General features: G+C 55.2%; 2 protein-coding genes across 11 annotated transcripts; both read left to right on the forward strand.

Annotated features, from left to right (window-relative positions):
• The first annotated feature begins 794 nt into the window (after window positions 1-794).
• Window positions 795-3,918, forward strand: MRPL52 (mitochondrial ribosomal protein L52). 10 transcript variants are annotated; one of them, XM_042942697.1, is made up of 5 exons: window positions 795-844; window positions 949-1,009; window positions 1,088-1,155; window positions 2,932-2,996; window positions 3,363-3,918. In XM_042942697.1, exons 1-5 carry the CDS (start codon window positions 817-819, stop codon window positions 3,510-3,512), a joined length of 372 nt encoding a protein of 123 aa, XP_042798631.1. In that variant the 5' UTR covers window positions 795-816; the 3' UTR covers window positions 3,513-3,918. The 10 variants fall into 10 exon arrangements, with proteins under 10 accessions (XP_042798631.1, XP_042798640.1, XP_042798632.1 ...); XM_042942698.1 differs by having other exon boundaries at window positions 803-844; window positions 952-1,009; XM_042942705.1 differs by having other exon boundaries at window positions 803-844; window positions 952-1,009; window positions 2,932-3,003; window positions 3,363-3,469.
• Window positions 3,919-5,407: 1,489 nt separating this feature from the next.
• On the forward strand, window positions 5,408-16,070 carry MMP14 (matrix metallopeptidase 14). The gene is made up of 10 exons (XM_042942679.1): window positions 5,408-5,816; window positions 9,823-9,971; window positions 10,352-10,474; window positions 10,855-11,162; window positions 11,659-11,820; window positions 12,263-12,423; window positions 12,601-12,739; window positions 12,872-13,022; window positions 13,499-13,614; window positions 13,990-16,070. Exons 1-10 carry the CDS (start codon window positions 5,712-5,714, stop codon window positions 14,322-14,324), a joined length of 1,749 nt encoding a protein of 582 aa, XP_042798613.1. The 5' UTR covers window positions 5,408-5,711; the 3' UTR covers window positions 14,325-16,070.
• Window positions 16,071-20,000: the final 3,930 nt, after the last annotated feature.

Raw genomic sequence — 20,000 nt, forward strand, 5'->3', positions numbered from 1 at the left:
TGACCTTCACTGCCCCCCTGCAGGTACTCGCCCACCTTTGCCCCTCAACTTTCCTTGTATAAACCTGGAAGTATTTTCAGCGCTTTCAGACACTTGACCTCTGTCTTCCTGGTGTTGGCCTCACTGAACTAAATCCCTTTCTGGTTTCACCACTGTTTGCCTTTGGATTTTTGTCAGTGGCAAGTGGCCAGAACCTGATCTGTTTGGGATCCCCAGAACCAGGTGCTCTTGCATCCCTGTGCACCTGCTACCATCTCAACGGTACTGTTATAGTAATGTGGGTGATCATCATTGTCTTCTCTCGCTAGACTGGGCACGCTATCAGAATAGTGATGACGTCTGTTTTGCAGAATCCCCAGCACTTAGTACAATGCTTGCCACATAAGCTCTTCAATTGTGTTGAATAAATAAGGACGGAGACCCAAATTTTCCGATTCATTCTAGATTTGACACCTAGGCTGAGGAAAAACATGTTACAGTGATGCAGAAGACAGAATAAGGGAACTCCTCTAAGATAATGACATAAATTTCAAAGGACTAGACACCGCTGCGCAGAGATCGCTGGAGCTGCTCAGAACGATTCAGTCTAGGACACGACTTCCACTGAGGATGTAACCAGTACTGACGATTCATACGCAGACCAACCACTGTCGCCTAAATACTAGGGCCGCAGTTTTCTCCCGCTCTTCCGTACAATGGCCCAAGATGGCGGGACCCGTGATTGAGAACCAGATTCAAGATGGCGGCTTCCGACTTCCCATGCGGCGTAGCGCGTGACACCGGGGTCACGCCCACTTCCGGCTCCGCGACTTCAGCATGGCTGCTTTAGGTACCCTGCTTTTGAGTAAGTGGGTGTGGAGTCGGTGGGCTCAGGGGCCCGCGGGGGCAGGGCTAGGACCCCTGAGTCGAGTGCACGGCGTCTCTCCCAACTCTGCCCTGTTTTCCCAGCAGGTGTCCGGAAGCTGCACAGTAGCGTGGCGGCTCGGGCGGGCAGTCAGTGGCGACTCCAGTGAGTTACTGGTTTAAGGGGGTCCTGGGGTGCCAGAAGGTGGGCTGAATCCTCACCGGAATGTTTTTCTCCACCCAGGCAGGGCCTGGCTGCTAACCCCTCTGGCTACGGGCCCCTTACGGAGCTCCCAGACTGGTCTTACGCGGGTGAGCGCTGATCTGACAGTTAACTGTCCCTAAGAGAGTTTCGCCGAGATGGAACGTCCCTGGACTGAGGGTGGGAGGGACAAGGGTAGGTTAAGGCGGGGATGTGTGTGAGTGAACATAGTATTGAACTTTATATTTGGAGTTGGGGAAAAGCAGCCTGAGTACTTTGTATTTTAAATTATGCCTATAGAAAGTGCAGCTAGACAGGATCTTGTGGGGTGAGAAGATAATTCTAACTTGGGGCGCCCCGGGGGAGGGAGTGACAAGATCTTTACGTTTCTCAGGGGCGACGATTTTTAAAAAGGTAGAAAGACCCACCATTCTACGTGGTGAGTACATTGTTGAGAATTTGCTACCAGATGCAGGGAGAACTCTTTGAAAGGCTGCCTAAATGAACATCTCAGAAGAGAGGGGTAGAAGGGTGAAGACTGAGGATGGCGGGCTCCCTTCAGAAAAATTTCTTCCCTTGAAAAAAAAGGAAGGAAGGAAGGAAGGAAAAGGAAAGAAAGAAGGAAAAAATAGATATTAAACCTAGAAGGGAGGGATGTTAGAAAAGTTGAAGCCATTCCCCATTCCCTATATGGGACTTCAGTTTACAGGTGGGAAAACTGAGGCCTCAGAGTTCCCGTGATCAAACAGCTAGGTAATAGCAAAGCTAGGACTAGAACTGAGCAGGAGCCAGGCACCGTTCAACAGCACAGAGACCTGAATACTGATACCCTATTGGATTCTATAGGAGTATGATCCTGAAGAGGATGGTGAAGGTTTTTCTGCTCGTTATTTACTGTAGGAAGCCTAGCACCTCCCAGAAGTAGTATGGAATATTGGAAAGACTCTGGAATTGAGTCTTAATTCAGGTTCTTTACTTGCTAACTTGTAGTCTTGGACATGTTACTTAATTGTATCTCTCAGTTTCCACAAAACTTTTGGGCAGACTTTTCACTGTTTGCTTCTTACTCTGTAGAAAGTAAGTGTCCTTTTTCTTCAGCTCCATTATTAACTACTTCAGGTCAGATATTGCATCTTTTCACCAAGTCAGCAGATATTTATAGAATTTTGATTATGTGGTTGTGTGCCTACCCTGCACTACAGTGAAATCTAGGGATGCAATCCATGAAAGTCTGGCTGGGAAAACGGCATGACATCTTTAAAAATTAATAATAGTTCAGTGCTCTACCCCTTTCCAAGAGGATCTGAAGTGCCACATAAGGCCAAAACAAAACACAACAACAACAAACAAACAAAAAAAGCAATAGTACAATAAATGTCCCAAGGCAAATAGATGAATAATAAATAACCAATATGCACTTCTTTCATAAAGAGATTTGACAGAGTTGAAAAGGTTAAAGAATGGTTTCTGGGACAGATAGGGCTTGGGGGGGCGGGGCGCTAAGGATGAGAACTGGGCTGAAAGGAAAGGAAAAGAAGGTATTTCATTATGGAGTGAGATGGGATTCAGCAAAGATTCATGGAGAGTGGAACGGTGATCAGATTGCTTGAGTGGGGGGTTTCTAAAGCTAAAATGAGATTCAGCACTTCAAAGGACCTTGAATTCCAGGACAATGAGGGGTAAGTGAAATCGAGTAGGAGTGTGCCTCAGAGCTTATTCTTGGCATATCTTACCCTTGACACTGAGGGATGGGTTTTGGAGAACTAAGCCATCACAGGTGTGAAAGTGGAAGAGAGGAACTAGAGACTGGTTCTTCCCTTGTCCCTGTCACAGTGCCTTCACAAGGTGCTGTCAGCCATCTCTAATACTTGTCTTTTTTTCTGCAGATGGCCGCCCTGCGCCTCCAATGAAAGGCCAGCTTCGAAGAAAAGCCCAAAGGGAGAAGTTTGCAGTGAGTGGCTAGAGCCCAAGCCAGGGCAACTACTGGGAGGGAAAAAACTTTACATTTTAATTTGTTTTGAGCTGTACTGACACATAAGCTAACTCGTACCCCCTATACCGAGGTTTTAACAGCTCAAGGTTTTTACAGTGCTTTGAGGAGGGGGGAATGGAGTGAGCACTCCGAGGGTGGGAACCAGTGGTAGACATTCTGCTACACATTCTCCTTCCTACTTCCCAACCCAGGACCTGGTCCCCCTCCCCACTCAACAGTGTCATTTTCCAGCTGAAACTTTTGCCTTTGATCTGTGAGTGAAAGGATATATGTGCAGAGCCCAAGCCCCAGATGTTATCCACCCTGTTTTCCTGTCTGTTTCAGAGACGAGTTGTACTGCTGTCACAGGAAATGGATGCTGGCTTACAGGCATGGCAGCTCAGGCAGCAGAAGTTGCAGGAAGAAGAAAGGAAACAGAAAAACGCTCTTAAACCCAAAGGGGCTCTACTGCAGAACCCACTACCAAGTCAATAAAAAGCAATACTTGTCTCCCTTTCCCAGCCTCTCTCTGGCTTTCTTCTCTATCACCTACATGCCTCATCCCGGTCAGAAGAGAGCCTTCACGTTCCCCATCTGTCTTCCCGGCACAAGAGCTTGGACACCAGAAAGAACAGCCTGTAAGATCACTGCCTGGAAGAGTTGGCTTAGTGCCCTCATCACTGGCTCCATTCCAGTTCAGTGGAACCTTGCTCTGGGATGCTTCCCTCCTTCACGAGCCATAGGACTGGCCCAACTATGAACAGTAGCTGCTCTGCGAACTGCTATGAAAAAGGGGCAGCAGTTTTCCTGGTGTTAGCTAGGCACTCAAGCCTTTGACAGCCCATACACAGCTCAGGCTGTGTGCAGTTACTCATTTAATAAATGTTTTGATGAAAAAGGCTTTCCGGCTGAGGTCCATTTCTTGGCAAGCAACTGGTGTCAGTTTTCCTAAGCTTCAGATACATGGCCCAAGAGGATACCCCCACTGGGAACACTGACATGGGAAGAACCAGACTTGGGTGTCGCATGTTCTGCTAAAGAGTTGGATTCTGAGGTTTCTTTGGTTCTGGCGAAGTTCCAGAGGTTGGTTAGAGAGAGGCCTGTACCTCCCAACTGCACTTTGTGTAGGGGAGCCCTGGAGGTAGGTGCTCAGCCCCCAAACAGTCACCATGGCATAGGTATCTAATACCCATCATATATCTCCCACAAACCTGTTAGCTGTCTGGGACCCAGGGAAAGCTTTCATTTAATTGATCACGGATTCTGGGGGAAAAGGACCTTTGCTCCAGTTACAATACAGAGCACTGGGCTTTTCTTCCATTATCCTGCCACAAACTTGTTCCTGGATCTCTAGAATTTCTGGAGCTTCCTACCTGACCTAATTTCTGTCCAGCCTCCTTTATTCCTTGCTTTCTTTCCCTCCCTTCTTCCCCCCACAACCTCCTTCCTCTCTCGCTGACCAATGCAATTCTGGGATCTTAGATTTCGCTGATGGTCGAGTTTTCTGTCTCCCACACTTTTCCTGCTTCTGTTGTGCTGCTTTTCCAGATCTAACTCAACCTCTTATCTGTCTCTCTCCCCCCCTATCCGCTTCAGCGTGCCCTCCCCTTCTCCCGCATCCCTCCACATTTTGTTATCAGTTTAGTCAGTCCCTGAAGAGGTCTTCAGGGAACTGCCTTTTTCCAGTGTAGAGGGGGAGCTAAACCCCAAAGTCCTAATTCCCAATCTCTCTGGTCTAACAGTTTCCCTAAGTTTGATTTGCCTTTCCCCACATTCCATGGCCTTGTACCTCTTTCCTCCCCAGCCTGCTCTAATTTAAGGAGCAGCCAGATTGCAAATGATGATAATTAAGGGAGTGCATTTGTCTTTCCATAAGAACCCCCAGACCCAATGTGGTTGTGCAATTTGTTGGTGGGTGGGTGGATTGTATTACCGTTGCATGTTTGCAGCAGGAGAGGGATGGAGGTGGTTGTCAAGATCCAGGGGCAAGAGTTTCAATTTGGTTGAGCCACAGGTCTCAGCGGACAAACCCCCAACCCAGGTGTGGTGGACATGGAAGACCTTCACCACCGTCATCCTAGACTCTGAACTCGTTTGCGCCAACCACTGGGCTTCCCAGTACTTCCCACTCTGAGGTGAGACAAATGCTGAATACCAGAGGACTCAAGCCACCCAAAATATGCTTAGGGGGAGAAAGTCTCCCACATCCCGTCCGCTGGGTCCCCCCCCCTCCCCCCCCCCCCCCCCGCCCAGACCCCCGTCCTTAGCTGTGGCCTCAACCCCTGCAGATGGCAGCCTCCACCACAGAAAGGCAACTTAGGGGTTTTTTTTACCCGGCTCTTGGCTGTAATTGGATTCAGGCTGAAACAACCACGTCCGCACCGGGAAAGGAGGGCATTGGGGCGGGGGCGGAGAGGCTGTGGGAGAAGGGAGGGACCAGAGGAGAGAGTGAGAGAGGGCTCGCGGATCCAGTTCGCAGACTAAGCAGAAGAAAGATCAAAAAACAGAAAAGAGGGGACGAGCAAACAGGCGCTTTCAAGAGCAATCCCCTCATCTCCAAGCGGACAACGGCCTAGGAATCCAAACTCAGCGCCCACCGAAGACAAAGGCGCCCTAAGGGAGTGGCGGCACGACCCCAGGGCTTGGGCCCCACCGCGGAGCCCGCACGGCTGGCGGCCGGGACAGTCGCGGACCATGTCTCCTGCCCCACGGCCCGCCGGCGGTCTGCTACTCCCCCTGCTCACGCTCGCCACCGCGCTCGCCTCCCTCAGCTCGGCCCAAAGCAGCTTCAGCCCCGAAGTAAGTGAGCTCCTCCAGTCCTGCCGGGAGTCGCGCCCGCCGGGGAGGCGAGCCGGGGGTCTCCCAGGTCTCCCCCGCTCGGAGAGCAGGGCGCCGGAGGTCTCTGGCCCTCCGACCCGCAGGAACCCCCTCCCTTCCTTTCCCTGCTCATCTCCAAACTTCCAAGTCGATCCAACTTCTGCTTCCCCCCCAACCAACCCCCGACCCGCCGCCAACTTTCTTCCCCAGCCCTTTCCTGGGAAGAGCTTTACAGCGGGGCCCACCCCAACCCTCCCGGTTCTGCCGGGCTGTGAGTTCAGCTCCGGAACCAGGAGGGAGCCTGGTAAATACTTGAACTCGGCTCAGACCCAGCGCTGCCCTGGTTCCTTGTCATGTGCGCGAGATCGTTGTTTCTTCAACTTTCCAACCCTCCAGCGCTCTCCCGCCCGCGCCCGCCGGCGCTGGGGCTGCCAGGGAGGCTCGAGTGGACGGCGCCGCGGCTCCGGGCCCCCCACGCTGAGCGCCTCCCGGGCGGTCCCGGCCCTCCGTGGATGCAGGCGCCGCCAGTTGGGGTCAGGGCTGGACGGCCTCGCGGCCCCGGCCCCCGACCCACCCCGCCTCCCTGAGCGGACCCCTCTGTGTCCCCGGCCCGGAGCCCTGGCGTCGAGGGTCGCGGAGCTGGCGCCCTGGCCGCGTTTCCGTACACACAAAGCTCTCCTTGTGAGCCAGGGGCTCGGCCGGCCGAGCAGCCGCCTCCTGCCTCTACCCCCACTCACACCACCCGCCTCCAGCGAGGCCTTTAGGCTCTTTTTGTTGCTTTTGTTAATTGCTTTTCTGTGTTAATTGCAGGGAGACTGAGGGCAACGCACCGGGGAGTAGGGTGAGAGGGCCAGGCCCAGGGCACCCCGCAGGGTCTCTACCGCCTCCGGCGACGCCCCCCCCCCCCCCAACTCTTTCCCAGACTCTGGCCCACCGGCCCGGGAGGAAGCCGCGTGGGAGTTGTCTGGGGAGGTTTTTCCTCTTTCTTTCTCTCTCTCTCTCATTTTGGGGTGAAGGTGGGAGACGAATTTGATCAGCTTCTTATTTTGGGCCATCCCAACCCACTCAGCCCGGCAGGGCCTGGGTGCGGTCGGGAGGGGCCGGGAAGGGCCCCAGAAGGGGGAGGGGATCTGGACTTGGCTTCCTCCCTCCTGGTCCTGGCCCTGGACCCACCCCCGGAGGAAACATATCCAGAAAGAACACACTCTCTCTGTCCCGAAGGGATCCGAGGCTAAAAAGAAAAGCGTGGCCCTGGGGAGGGGGTGGCCAAGGAGAGTGCGAATCTGCTGTGGGGCCCAGCCTGACAGGGTCCTGCTGGAGGAGGCATCCTCTCTCCAGGCCTGGAGTCTTCATCGGAGGTCTGCAAGGAGAGCCCCTAACAAAAGGAGTCTGGACATCTAGGGGCTGTCCCCTGCCAACTTTGCCTGTCCTGCCTTCCCTCCCCTGCCCCACTAGGCCCCCCTAGGGGAGGGGCAGCAGCCCTGGCTCTGTTTTAAGTGGGTCATGGGCAGTCCCAGTGCCAGAACCACCATTTGCTTCTGGGCCACGGAGGGAGGAACAGGCCCAGAGGCTCTGATCCAGGGCCTTCCTGAGAGCCAGAGTTCCCCTCATCCACCCACCCACCTACCCACCTTCTGCAGGACTCCTAGGCCAGAGGTGGGAGGGGTTCTGTTGAGTTTTCCCCTAGGGGAATACTCAGACCACTCAGTTTTCGAGACAAAGCCAGCCAACTGAGTTTTTTGACCTAGCGTAGTTGCTCCCTCTCCAGGCCAATCCAGAGGGCGAGCTCGGGTGGCTCGGGTGGCGAGGCCTCAGCCAGCTGGGTCCCTCCCACCAGGCCTCCAGAGTCCTGCACCAGCTCCAGGACAGCCCTCTCCTCCTTGTGGCCTGTCTGGCACTTGGCCCTTCCCCCACCCAGCCGCAGACACAAGAGTCCTCTCTTCTGTGGTTCCAACCTCACCTCCTAGTCTTCTCTGTGGTTCTTGCTTTGCTCAGAGCCTAGGCCTGGGAGGAGAGGGATGGGGGCACTTCCTTTCCAGGCTTTGCAGCTCTCTTTGACTCCAGGGAAGTCCCTTTCTTGCCTAAGTCTCCATTTTTCTCTCTTGCGCATGGTGGGGGGGGGGGGACTTTGTGGGTGTGAATATTTAGACCTGCCTACTTTCTTGAAAGACTCACAGGGGAGAGGGATTGATCCCACCGCTCCTAGATGTGGATTCTCTCCACCTCTCTGCCACCCTCTATTCTGTCATTCTGCCCTAGCAGAATTCCCCTCAGCTTTGCTCCCTGAGGGTTGAGGGGGCCTGACTTCAGTCCTCCTGACTGCCAGCTCCAGGAGTAGGCCACTCCCAAGCTTCTCCAAAGCTGAAGTAGTGGCTCCCCCACCCGGGGTCATAAGCCTGGGGTGTGTGTACCCTACAGGTGAGGCCAAGGGCAAAGGGAGTTTCCTGCATACTTGGGCACAGGCCATTGCAACCTCCCACGGGCACTAGCTGTGGCATCAGCCAGCGCAGGTCAGGGCAAGCAAGCCTACAGCTTGTGGGGAGAGTAGCCGGGTTCTGGAGCACCCTGCTCTGCTCCCCTGTGGTAGAGCAGAGGTTAAACTTTGCTCCCTCCTCTACCCCTGAGGAGGGGCTCTCAGAGCCGGGTGGTGCTAAGGTTATTCAGGCCAGGCCTGTTGGCTGGGGAAAGGCTGGGTTGTTTACATCTTGGGCCCTAACTCCCATCAGCCTTGGGGGATCACTTCCCAGAACCCTGTTGCAATTCTTGCCCCTGCGGGCACATGTCTCCAGTCAGCTGCTCCTGAATCACCCCCAGCCCCAATGCAGGAGCACTGCTCCACTTCCCCGGGCTGGGCCCAGAGGTGAAGGGCCACATGAAGATCCATCCTGACAACCTGGGATAAGGGATGTGGTGCCCAACAGCAGCCTCCACCCCTCTGCACTCCCAGATTCCATCCCAGGCAATGTGCAGGCCCCCTCTGGACTCCTTAAGAAGGCAAAGCTGGAACTGGGACCAGAGTAGTATCTCCCCTAGAGAATCCCAGCATTTTCATATTCCATATACACCTTGGCTTATTTTACTTTTCAGGCTTTAGGAAAATACTCCATTGTTCTTACAATAAAGGCTGACTTTCCACCCCCCCACCCCCCCCACCCCCACCCCCGTCAGCAGGGCTTTGTAGTTTGCATACCTTTCAGTCAAACACCAAAAACCTAACTTTATTTTAAGGCAGCATGCCAGCCTTTATATTATGAACAATTCACAACATACCTTAAGTAAAATACAGTCACCGAGTCTCTACCACCTCCCCCATCTCCCACTGCCCGTACTGAGAACCTTAAATAAGGACCTTTAGGTCCCATGCCCTAGGTCAGATGCTCGGATGGGAACAGTGGCAGGATCCTGGCTCAGTGGCTGGATCACACCCCCAACACCTCCAAACGTCCCGGCTTCCCCCTCTCAGCAGCCAGCCTCAGCCCTAGCTCCTTTTCTGCTCACCTTTCCAAAAAGATCTCAGCTGTGAGGGTCCTGGAAGCATGGCATCCCTGTCCCAAGAGGGTCTCATGCCAGGACCAAAATAGAGCCCCCTCAGCCTCCCCACCTCCACCCATCAGGGGCACAACCCATCAGGTAGGACATGCTATATTTACAAGAACACTGACACGGAGGAGGAAAGTGCTGGAGGAATCTCAGCTCTGAGAAGACGAGCCATCTGGGTTCCCATTCTCAAGAGAGTTCACAGCCAAAGTCCAGAGCTGTGGCTCCCTACCCTGTTTGAGCCCACAGCCCCAAGAAGGCAAGTCCTACTGGGGCCTGGGCCAGAGTTCAGGTCCAGCCTGGGAATTCCTCCAGCCCCACTGCCAGAGCCAGGCTGGGAGCTCGTTGCCCTTTCCTCCTAAGCCAAGGGTGCATGCCAGACACCGTGAGGGGGTAGAGTCTCCCCTTGGGCCAAGTGGGGATGCTCTAAGCCACGTTTCTTTCCCTACAGGCCTGGCTGCAGCAGTATGGCTACCTGCCCCCGGGGGATCTGCGAACACACACACAGCGCTCACCCCAGTCCCTCTCAGCTGCTATCGCTGCCATGCAGAGGTTCTACGGTCTGCAAGTGACGGGCAAGGCTGATGCAGACACCATGAAGTAAGTGCTAGGCCCCGGCAGGAATTCTCCCCAGCACCCACAGAGCACAGAGAGGTTGCTACCTGACTCCTGCCCCCTACCTCAACCCCGCACGCTGACCCTGAGTAACATATGCCTACATGTGCTCCTTCTCTCCCCTGGTCTCTGGCCCTTGCATCCCTTCTCCTCTCCCATGCCCTACAGTCTCCCTCCCATCCCCACCCGACCCTGCCTCCGCCCACCCTATACTCCCACTTTTTTTTTTTTTTTTAGACCCTCTCTTATCCACCCTGACCTCATAACCTTGGCCCTTTCCCACACTGACCCTGAGGCCAGACACTCCCCCACTCTGAAGACCTTTCTCTTTCATACACTATCCTGACTGCAATCTCACACCCCAGGGCCATGAGGCGCCCCCGCTGTGGTGTTCCCGATAAGTTTGGAGCGGAGATCAAGGCCAATGTTCGAAGGAAACGCTATGCCATCCAGGGCCTCAAATGGCAGCATAATGAGATCACTTTTTGGTGAGTCCAACAGGCAAGTTGCCTTTCTCCCTTCAGAGTTGCCCTTCCTGTCAACTGTACTTACAGACTGTGAGGACTCCTGTCCTACTCACCTCTGTTCCTGTGAAGCGTCCTCGGGAGTGGGGAGGAAAGGGGCTTTAATCCTGGAGAAAGGTGCAGCCTGGGGGGCGGGGGTACATCCCAGGGCCAGAAAACCAAAGCCTGTGGGTCCCTTGAGCCCTCAGTTCTTGGGGCTGAAGCATCGTGAGGCAGCAGGAAGAGCCAGGTCAGCAGAGGTGGCTGGGCGGTTCAGGCAAACCTGGGAAAGTGCAAGGAGGGAGAATTTTATCCTTTGTTATCCTAACACACTCCCATCCTCTCCCCGTGCGGCTGGACCTCAGCATCCAGAATTACACCCCCAAGGTGGGAGAGCATGCCACATTCGAGGCCATTCGCAAGGCATTCCGCGTGTGGGAGAGTGCCACACCACTCCGTTTTCGAGAGGTACCCTATGCCTATATCCGAGAGGGCCATGAGAAGCAGGCCGACATCATGATCTTCTTCGCTGAGGGCTTCCATGGTGACAGCACACCTTTCGATGGCGAAGGTGGCTTCCTGGCACATGCTTATTTCCCAGGCCCCAACATTGGAGGGGACACCCACTTTGACTCTGCCGAGCCCTGGACTGTCAGGAATGAGGATCTGAATGGTGAGCGAGGTAGCCCTGGGACTCATTTATTCTGGGGAGAGTCAGTGATTGTTTTCATGGGGGGTCTCCCGCCTCCTCCCAAAACCTCAAACCCCACAGTCTCTGGGCTACAAACATCTCCTAGTCTGACTTCCAGTGAAAGCAGGGATCTTATTTTGAGCTATTTACATCTGGTCCCTTCTCTCACCCAGTCATTGACTTCCCAGTCAAAGACTTCCCACTTTTCTAGGCAAATGGCACCTCCAACTCCTGGGAGAAACTGGGGCCCAGATAGGACCTCAGCTCCCCTTAATACACATCTTCCTGGTATTGGTATCTGGCCCCAGAGCACTCTCTCACCTCCAACCAGAACAGATCGCTGACTGGCTTGGTGGCTTTTTGGGTGGAAAACATAACAGGCCCAGCCTCGGGTATCAAAATGAAGCCTCTGGTGGGAAAGCAGAGAGTCTGAGGGAAGGGGCCCAGGCTGCCCTCATAATCATCCCCATCCCTCCAGGGAATGACATCTTTCTGGTGGCTGTGCACGAACTGGGCCACGCCCTGGGCCTTGAACATTCCAACGATCCCTCGGCCATCATGGCACCCTTTTACCAGTGGATGGACACAGAGAACTTCGTGCTGCCCGATGACGACCGCCGGGGCATCCAGCAACTGTATGGTGAGTAATGTATGCCTACATGTGCTCCTTCTCCCTCCTGTTTAAATTGTTTTCAGTGTCTATTTAGTTTTGAGAAAGACAGACAGAGCATGAGCAGGGGAGGGACAGAGAAAGAGGGAGACACAGAATCTGAAGCAGGCTCCAGGCTCCAAGCTGTCAGCACAGAGCCCGACACGGGGCTCGAACTCACAAACCACGAGATCATGACCTGAGCGAAGTCAGCTGCTTAACCTACTGAGCCACCCAGGCACCCCTATTTCTTCTATATATTTTATTCCTCTCTCACCTTTGATCCCACCTTTTCTGTCCTGCCCCAGCTGATTGCTTCAGCCTCCTCTAAAGGTCCACCCACACCTTTGCAATGGTATCGTCTGCCCATATATCTGTTCTTTCCTCTCCCCTGTCACAAAGTCTAAAGTGCCTTTCATGTTCTCTACACCAGGAAGTGAGTCAGGGTTTCCCACCAAGATGCCCCCTCAACCCAGGACTACCTCCAGGCCCTCTGTCCCTGACAAGCCTAAAAACCCCACCTATGGGCCCAACATCTGTGACGGGAACTTTGACACCGTGGCCGTGCTCCGAGGGGAGATGTTTGTCTTCAAGGTGAGAGGAAGAAGTGGGCTGGTTTGGGAGGCAAGGGGGCTCTTTGCCCAGCAGGCTGGGTGGAAACAGCAGCAGGAAGGCTAAGAACTAGAGCTGAGGCAGTGGGAAGCTTTGGGGACTGAGCCAGAGGACTAGCTACAAGACATAACGCCCTGTCCCCACCTTGACGCCTTCCAGGAGCGCTGGTTCTGGAGGGTGAGGAATAATCAGGTGATGGATGGATACCCCATGCCCATCGGCCAGTTCTGGCGGGGCCTGCCTGCATCCATTAACACTGCCTACGAGAGGAAGGATGGCAAGTTTGTCTTCTTCAAAGGTAACCAGGCATTCTACCTTAGTGCTCTGGGTGTGGGGAGAGTCTCCCTGAAAGAGTGGATTCCACTCGACTTCTCCACAGCCGCAAGAGCCCAAGTGGAACCCTGATCGTGCTCTTCTCTCTCCTCCCCAGGAGATAAGCACTGGGTGTTTGACGAAGCTTCCCTGGAACCTGGCTACCCCAAGCACATCAAGGAGCTGGGCCGAGGACTGCCTACTGACAAAATTGACGCTGCTCTCTTCTGGATGCCCAATGGAAAGACCTACTTCTTCCGGGGAAACAAGTGAGACCCCATCCTCTTGACCCAAGGCCTCTCTCCTCAGATACCACCACCAGATTCTCTCAGTCCTACAGGAGGACCCACTTTACCCCTGGGATGTTTCCCTGGAGACGTTGCTGGCTGAGCCTCTGCTATTGCCTAGCAACAGACAGCCTCCATTAGGTGCTGAGTGAGTGGGAAGTGACCGGGTCACCATTTCAGACCTGGTCATTTGGCGCCTCCTGCCCCCAGCGCCGTGCCTCCACCCCAGCTGCCAGGCACTATCATTAAAGGCTACTGGTGGCTCCTTGCAGCCTGGGACCTCCCATCCACCCCCACCTTCCGCCACTTTCGGCCACAGGCCCTCATTACTCAAAACCCCTGTCCTGCACCCTGTCCATAGCCACCCTTTGCTCGCTGGTGAATTCAGTCCTGGGCCCTGCTACCCTCCAAGGACATGCCCAGGGCCCGACCGCTTCCCCTCCTCTCCTCTCCTCCAGGTACTACCGTTTCAACGAAGAGCTCAGGGCAGTGGACAGCGAGTACCCCAAAAACATCAAGGTCTGGGAAGGAATCCCTGAGTCTCCCAGAGGGTCATTCATGGGCAGCGATGAAGGTGAGCGGCAAGCGGGGGAGGGTGTCTGGGGGGGGGGGCGGTATGAAGACAGGGGGTTAAGGAAGAACAGGAGGAAAGATGGACAGTATCACGTAGAAAGCAGTGATGATGAGAACAGCAGAACCCTTGCTGTGTGCCAGGCTCTGAGCAAAGTGCTTTGTGCACATCGGATACCTAATCACCACCATGCTGCCAGCCTGCCACTAGAATTACCCCCTTTTACAGCTGAGGAACCCGATGTTCAGAAAGGGTTGGGGATTAGCTCAACTGGGTCACTCCACTCACAGATTTTCCTTCTGTTCTTCTCTCTGTGGGTCTTCTGGATGCTGCCCCCATCCCTTGTTCTCCTTGCCACCTTCTTGCTGACCCCTGCAGTCTTCACTTACTTCTACAAGGGGAACAAATACTGGAAATTCAACAACCAGAAGCTGAAGGTAGAGCCAGGCTACCCCAAGTCAGCCCTGCGGGACTGGATGGGCTGCCCCTCATCGGGGGGCCGGCCAGATGAAGGAACTGAGGAGGAGACAGAGGTGATCATCATCGAGGTGGACGAAGAGGGTGGCGGGGCAGTGAGCGCGGCCGCCGTGGTGCTGCCCGTGCTGCTGCTGCTCTTGGTGCTGGCTGTGGGCCTCGCCGTCTTCTTCTTCAGACGCCATGGGACCCCTAAACGACTGCTCTATTGCCAGCGTTCCCTGCTGGACAAGGTCTGACCCCCACTGCCGCCCGCCCACTCCTACCACGAGGACTTTGCCCCTGAAGGCCAGTGGCAGCAGGTGGTGGTGGGTGGGCTGCTCCCACCTGTCCCGAGCCCCCTCCCTACCCTGCCCCCCACTTCCCTTCTTTTCTGTCCCACGACTGCCTCTCTCAACCTCAACCCTGGCGTTGCTTCTTCCCTAGATGGGTCCCCTGGGGCTGATCAGGGGCCGCCCCTTCCAGCCCCTGGCCCCCCCCCCAGGGGGCCTCTGTAGCTTGGTGTGTGTCCAGCCCCATCTGAATGTCTTGGCTCTGCACTTGAAGGCAGAACCCTCGGACCTCGCTGGCAAAGGTCAAATGGGGTCATCTGCTCCTTTTCCATCCCCTGATGTACCTTCAACCTCTGAACTCTGACCTCATGAGGCTCTGGGCATTCCAGCCCCACGAGCCCCCAGGCGCAGCCCGTTGGCAGCTTCCTACCACTCTTTCTGGCTAAAAGGAATATAATTTTGCTGTGGGGGGAGACCCTGAGAGAGTAGGAGTGGGTGGGGGCTGCACAGCTACCCTAAGACCTTGGGAGGAAAGCTCAGAGTCAGTCCTCTCTGCAAAGATCTGCCTCTGCTGCGCCTGGCCCCAAGAACTTCCCCAGAAGGAGCCTGAGCCATTAAGGGGCTGTAGAAACCCTTGACGGCCCTACCTCCACAAATGTTAGCTTCAGCCGGGGATGTCAAGGTTAGAGGAGCTGAGACCAGGGGGTGCAGCTACCGGGGTGGTGTGGGGCCAAGGACAGAGACTGTCTGGAGCCCTGGGGGTCAGCCTGAAGGCCACAGAAAAAGAATCTTGCTCAAATGCAGGCAGCTGGAGTAGGGACCAAGGAACAGAGCAGTCAGAGGGGACAAGACAGGACCAAAAGGCTAACAGGGAGGTGCAGTGGGAGTGGATGGCCAGGGGCCGGGCAGGCCAGGCCAGCAGGGACACGGCAAGGTGGACTGTGGTACCCAGGGAAGGGCATGTTTTATTGGAGCTCTCAGGAAGGGCCCGAGAGAGGCACACCTACTCACACCTCCTCCACTTTGGTGCCCTTCCTCCAACCAGAGTACACGTATGGGAAGGGTGGGGAGCCCAGAGAAAGCAGCAGAGACAACACACAACCAGGGACTGGCGACTTGGGACCTTAATGATGGCGGCCACCTAGTTAGGGAGGTGACTGACCAGGGGCTGGCAACGCTCAGCCAGCAGCCTCAGCTGGCCTCAGTCAGACGGCAGGTGCCTGGGTGAGTCTCAGTCAGGTTAGCCCCTCACTTCTTGATGCCCCTGCCCCTCAGCCCATCCTGCCGGTGTCCTGCCTCCTCTCCCCCACCCAGTCCACACATTTGAAGTCTCCTTTGGCCACTACAGGTGGTCATGGTACCGGGGACTTGGGAGAGTGAGACCCTGTGGGGGCAGTGAGAGGAGAGGGATGTCAGGGGTGGGAGGTTATGGGGGGTGGGGGGAGCATGGGATGAACGGTGCTGGCAGTTCGGCTAAATTTGTCTTGTTTGGGTTTTTTGTTTTGTTTAATGTATATTTTTATTATAATTATTATATATGAATTCCCTTCAAATCGTTCCTTTTTGTTAACAAGGGGCATGGGAAGGGTGGGGGTGGGGGGGCAGAGGCATCCGACCCCAGGAACCTGCAGGGCGGGGCTGGGTCAGTGCCCTCTAAGGACATTTTTGACCTTGTTCAACCTTTCCACAAAGAATAAATGGTGTTTCACATTCTTTGTGTGGCTGCGTTCTCTCAGAAAGAGAAATGAATGGAAAAGGCACTCGTAACTGGTGTTTTCTGTGAGGTGGGGTTTTAAAATTTTTCATAAAGGACTATGTTTATTCTTGGTGGACAACACGGACTCAGGGCCGTAGCTGGGAAGTGGGACATACTCCACCGGGGCAGAGAAGTGGTCCACAGAGCCCAGCTGCTCTCTCCCAACCTAGCCAAGAGGTTACTTTAGAGGCCCAGAGCTGCAAAGGGCAAGAGGAAGTGGTCAAGCTGAGGCCACTCGGAAAATCTTCCTAAATTGCATTACCCTGTCACGTGATCTGGCCGCAGACCCTCCATTTCCCCAGACCTGTCTTTTTGCTGCTAGGGACTCCCAGGATCTTTGACATTCGGCCTCAGGCAGGCCCTTTACCCCAGCCCTCAGCATCTAAGCCTCTTCTAGGCCTGGGGCTCTGCCTCAGGAGCAGAAGGAACAGAGAGGCAACCCGTGGCCTACTAGGAGCAGCCTATCTCTGGCAAAACAGGAGTTTCACCCCACTTGACCAGGAGAGGCAGGATGGTCAGGTTGGAAGGGAAGAATAACAAGGCTTTGTTTCTTCGAAACTGCTGCCCCAGACTGGGTTCCCAGGCTGTCCACCCACCCTTCCCTTCCTCCGAAACCAGCCTGGAGGGAGGAATAGCTCAGTTGCTGAGTCAGCTCAGCTGAAGGGGAGCAGCCCTCTTTCTTCCTCCCCTTCCTTTCCTGCCTTAGCCCGGCCCTCCCCGGGCTCCAGCCCAGGCCCCCTCCACAGCCTTCCTCCAAGAGCACTGGCCCCACCTAGACCAGCGGTTCCATCCAGCTGCTCTTCAGGGCTGGTTGGTGTGATTGCTTTGGCAGAAGGGGTACCCCACCTCTCTGCCAGCCAGGAACCCTGACCCTATGACTGGCCTCCTACACCTCTCCTGCCAACAGCTGTTTGGCACGGCCTGTGTGTCTCAGCGGATTTGGACACCACCACCCTGCCACCCTCACAGGAGGGGATGGGGACCCTGAGAAGCTGGCACGAGAAAGTCAGGGGTTCTCTGGGGGGTGGGGGGCCTGTGCATGTCGCAAGGAGCTCAAAGATGAGCTCATGGCCCCTTTGTGTTTTTGTGGCCCGCATCTGGAGGCAATTACAGATGTTATCCAGTGGGAGTTCTGCAAAACACAGCTGGAGCCAGTAGAGGAGCCTGGGGAGGGGGGACTGCCAGAGGGAAGAGGAGGGGGAGCCTAGGGCTGCCACGGCTGGAGTGCGGTTTCCCCATCACGAGGAAATTGTTTGGCCCTGATTCTGGAATCACAAGATGCTCTCTGAAGCCAAGGGGGAGAGATGGGAATGGAGGACCAGAGACAAAGGGGGAAGAGGTGGAAGAGGCTTCATAAGCAGGGAGAATTGTGGGGTGGAGGCCGGCAAGGTCCCGTGCTTCTGACGTGCCCCGGGCCTGAGGGATCCAGCCCATGAGGCCACCCAGAGACCCCGGGAGGGGCCTTGCTGATCACACAGGGTCAGGCAGGGTGAAGGGAGAGCAGAGGGCCCTGTGGCTCCTGAGAGACCTGACAACACTGCTTTCACTGGCCCTACCCCGCTTTGTCCGTTGGGCCTGACCCAGTTTCTAAGGTTCCAAGTTCCTTTATTCGAAAGCAGCACATGTGAGCTAGAGCAGCCAGGCGAGAGCCAAGGGGAATCTGTGAGGAGGTTTGGGCAGAACCCAGGGAAGCGGCCTCAGAGGAGACTGGACCGGGGGCAAGCGCTGAGGAGAGACAGCGCTCTGCCCACCACTGCACCCCCACACGTTTGAGGGGGGAGCCACAGACTCCCTTCTCCAGGGCTCCCAACACCAGCTGGGCCCACACCTCCAAGGCTGCCAGCCAGGCACTGGGTCACTGACATAAGAAGGGGAAGACCGAAGAGGAGCTGGGCCTTCTAGGGGAGAGAGGACTGAGTAGAGTGATGCCCCACACACAACCCTGGGTCAGCTCTGCTGGACCTTCACTGTCCCTCCCCTGGGGCCCCTTCTCCCCCTTCTGACAGACTTCCCCGTCCTCTTTCCCCTCTGGACTCCTACTTCCCTTTCCAGCTAAAGGGAGGTGGTAAAACACCAATATTGCTGAGGTCCTCGTAACACCCAATGACACAGGCACTAATGTTGCCCCCATTTTATGGGTTTGGAAACTGAGGCCCGGAGAAGACTTCCTCAAGGTCACAGCTCATTAGTCCAAAGTTAAAACCCAGGTCTTTCTGATTCTTTTTTTTTTTTTTTTTTCTGTACAGGTAGATTCTGACCATTCTCTGGGTGTCCCTTCCAGGGTGGACCCCATGTGGCTGGGTGTCTGTGTGGTAGTGTGTGTTCTAGAGATCTGACAGCATGTGTGTGCGTGCCTATTCTTCTGGATGGCAGCATTGGCATGGGGAATAGGGCTCTTCCTCAGGAATCCACTTTGCCTGTAACCACCTCCCTCTTGGGGGACAGAAACAGGTACTCTGAGGGAAGGAAGGAAGAAGCAGGAAGGACTCAGAAGCCAGAGGGACTGAGCGGGATGCATGGCAGCAGCTAGGGGAGGGATGGTGGTGGTGAGCGGCCGTGGCAAGGGCTCCGGGAGGACAGTTCCCATTCCCCGAGTCCCCAGGGAAACCCCAGTCAAGGCTGCTCCATCGTCCTGCAGTCCCTGTACCCCTTTCTTACCCACCCCCCAAATCTGAATTCACCTCCTTTAGGAGACCAATTCCTGTACACCTAAACTGGGGGTTTCTGCTTCACTCCCTCAGACAGTTTTGGGAGACCAGAGAGACCCAGAGGCAGCCTTCAAGGGGGCTGGGCAATGGGGGCCTGGAAAGGAGGCAGGCCTGACTGGCCAGAAGCCACCTTCCAAATGAGCTCACACACATACTTTCCACCCTGGCCCACGGCCGAAGGCTGAGTGCCTTCCAGGCCAGCCTTCCCCAGCCAGACCCAGCCCCCTCTGTCTTCCTCTGTCCCTCACCAGTTGTGGACCCAGGGGCTCTACAGCAGGATCGGGCACCTGAGGGTAGAGCTGTCACCACATCCCAAGGGAGCAACTTCCACTGCCTCTATGCCGAAGCAGCTCCCCCCTTTCCCCAGAGTGCCTTATTTCTCCAATGTGCCCTTTGTGGCTTAGAGGAGGAGGAGGCCAGCTTCCTGCCCCCCAAAGACCCACACCTGGATGGGGAGGGGCAGTAGAGGGTACAGAAGAGGTGTCTACACTGCAGTGAATTGGCGGAAGGACTTCCTTTGAGTGCCTGAAGTAGCTCATTGACTCAGGGACCAGACCAGGTCTGGGAGCTGCCTCACCATTGGGTCACATCCTGCTCACACACTTCACTTCCCGATAGGGCCACTTCCCCGATTTAGGGCAGGATAGGCTCTGGGTGGGGCAAGGCCAGGATGACCACAAAGGAGGGGAAAAGACTGATGCCTCCGAAGGCCTAGCGGATTCACACACACGCGACAAGCTCCAGCTCATTTTGATCCAGCCTGTGGTCAAAGACGTCACCCTTTGCTCAGCTTCCAGAGACATGTAGCACCAGGCCAGAGAGCAAAACCAATTCCCAAAAATGCTCTCCTTGGCCACTCAGTGTCTGGCTCTGTGCTAGGAGTGTGGCCGCCCTGACCGTATATCCTGGATCCAATAATATCTTCCCAAAGTTCTGTGAGTTAGTATATTCAGACATGGCAGACAGTTCATCCCACTTTGGATTCCAAAAATATGGCCACTCCAAGTAGATCACACAGCCTGCCGTCGCCCTCCAAGACACTGATGGGATAGTTCGGTCAGGGAATGACTATGATTCATAATAATACCGACCCCATCACAGCCACCTGACAAACATGTTCGGTCCTCACTTCCTTACAAAGGAGTAGGAGGGTGCTAGGCACCCAGCACCCCCTAATAA

Source organism: Panthera leo, chromosome B3 (assembly GCF_018350215.1).
Source record: "Panthera leo isolate Ple1 chromosome B3, P.leo_Ple1_pat1.1, whole genome shotgun sequence".
NCBI lineage: Eukaryota > Metazoa > Chordata > Mammalia > Carnivora > Felidae > Panthera > Panthera leo.

Coding starts and splice junctions, on each gene's coding strand:
- MRPL52 (XM_042942697.1), top strand. CDS start 817: ATGGCTGCTTTAGGTACCCTGCTTTTGA. Junction 845..948: donor TTTAGGTACCCTGCTTTTGA/GTAAGTGGGTGT, acceptor CTGTTTTCCCAG/CAGGTGTCCGGAAGCTGCAC. Junction 1,156..2,931: donor CCCAGACTGGTCTTACGCGG/GTGAGCGCTGAT, acceptor TTTTTTCTGCAG/ATGGCCGCCCTGCGCCTCCA.
- MMP14 (XM_042942679.1), top strand. CDS start 5,712: ATGTCTCCTGCCCCACGGCCCGCCGGCGGTCTGCTACTCCCCCTGCTC. Junction 13,023..13,498: donor TACTTCTTCCGGGGAAACAA/GTGAGACCCCAT, acceptor CCTCTCCTCCAG/GTACTACCGTTTCAACGAAG. Junction 13,615..13,989: donor ATTCATGGGCAGCGATGAAG/GTGAGCGGCAAG, acceptor TGACCCCTGCAG/TCTTCACTTACTTCTACAAG.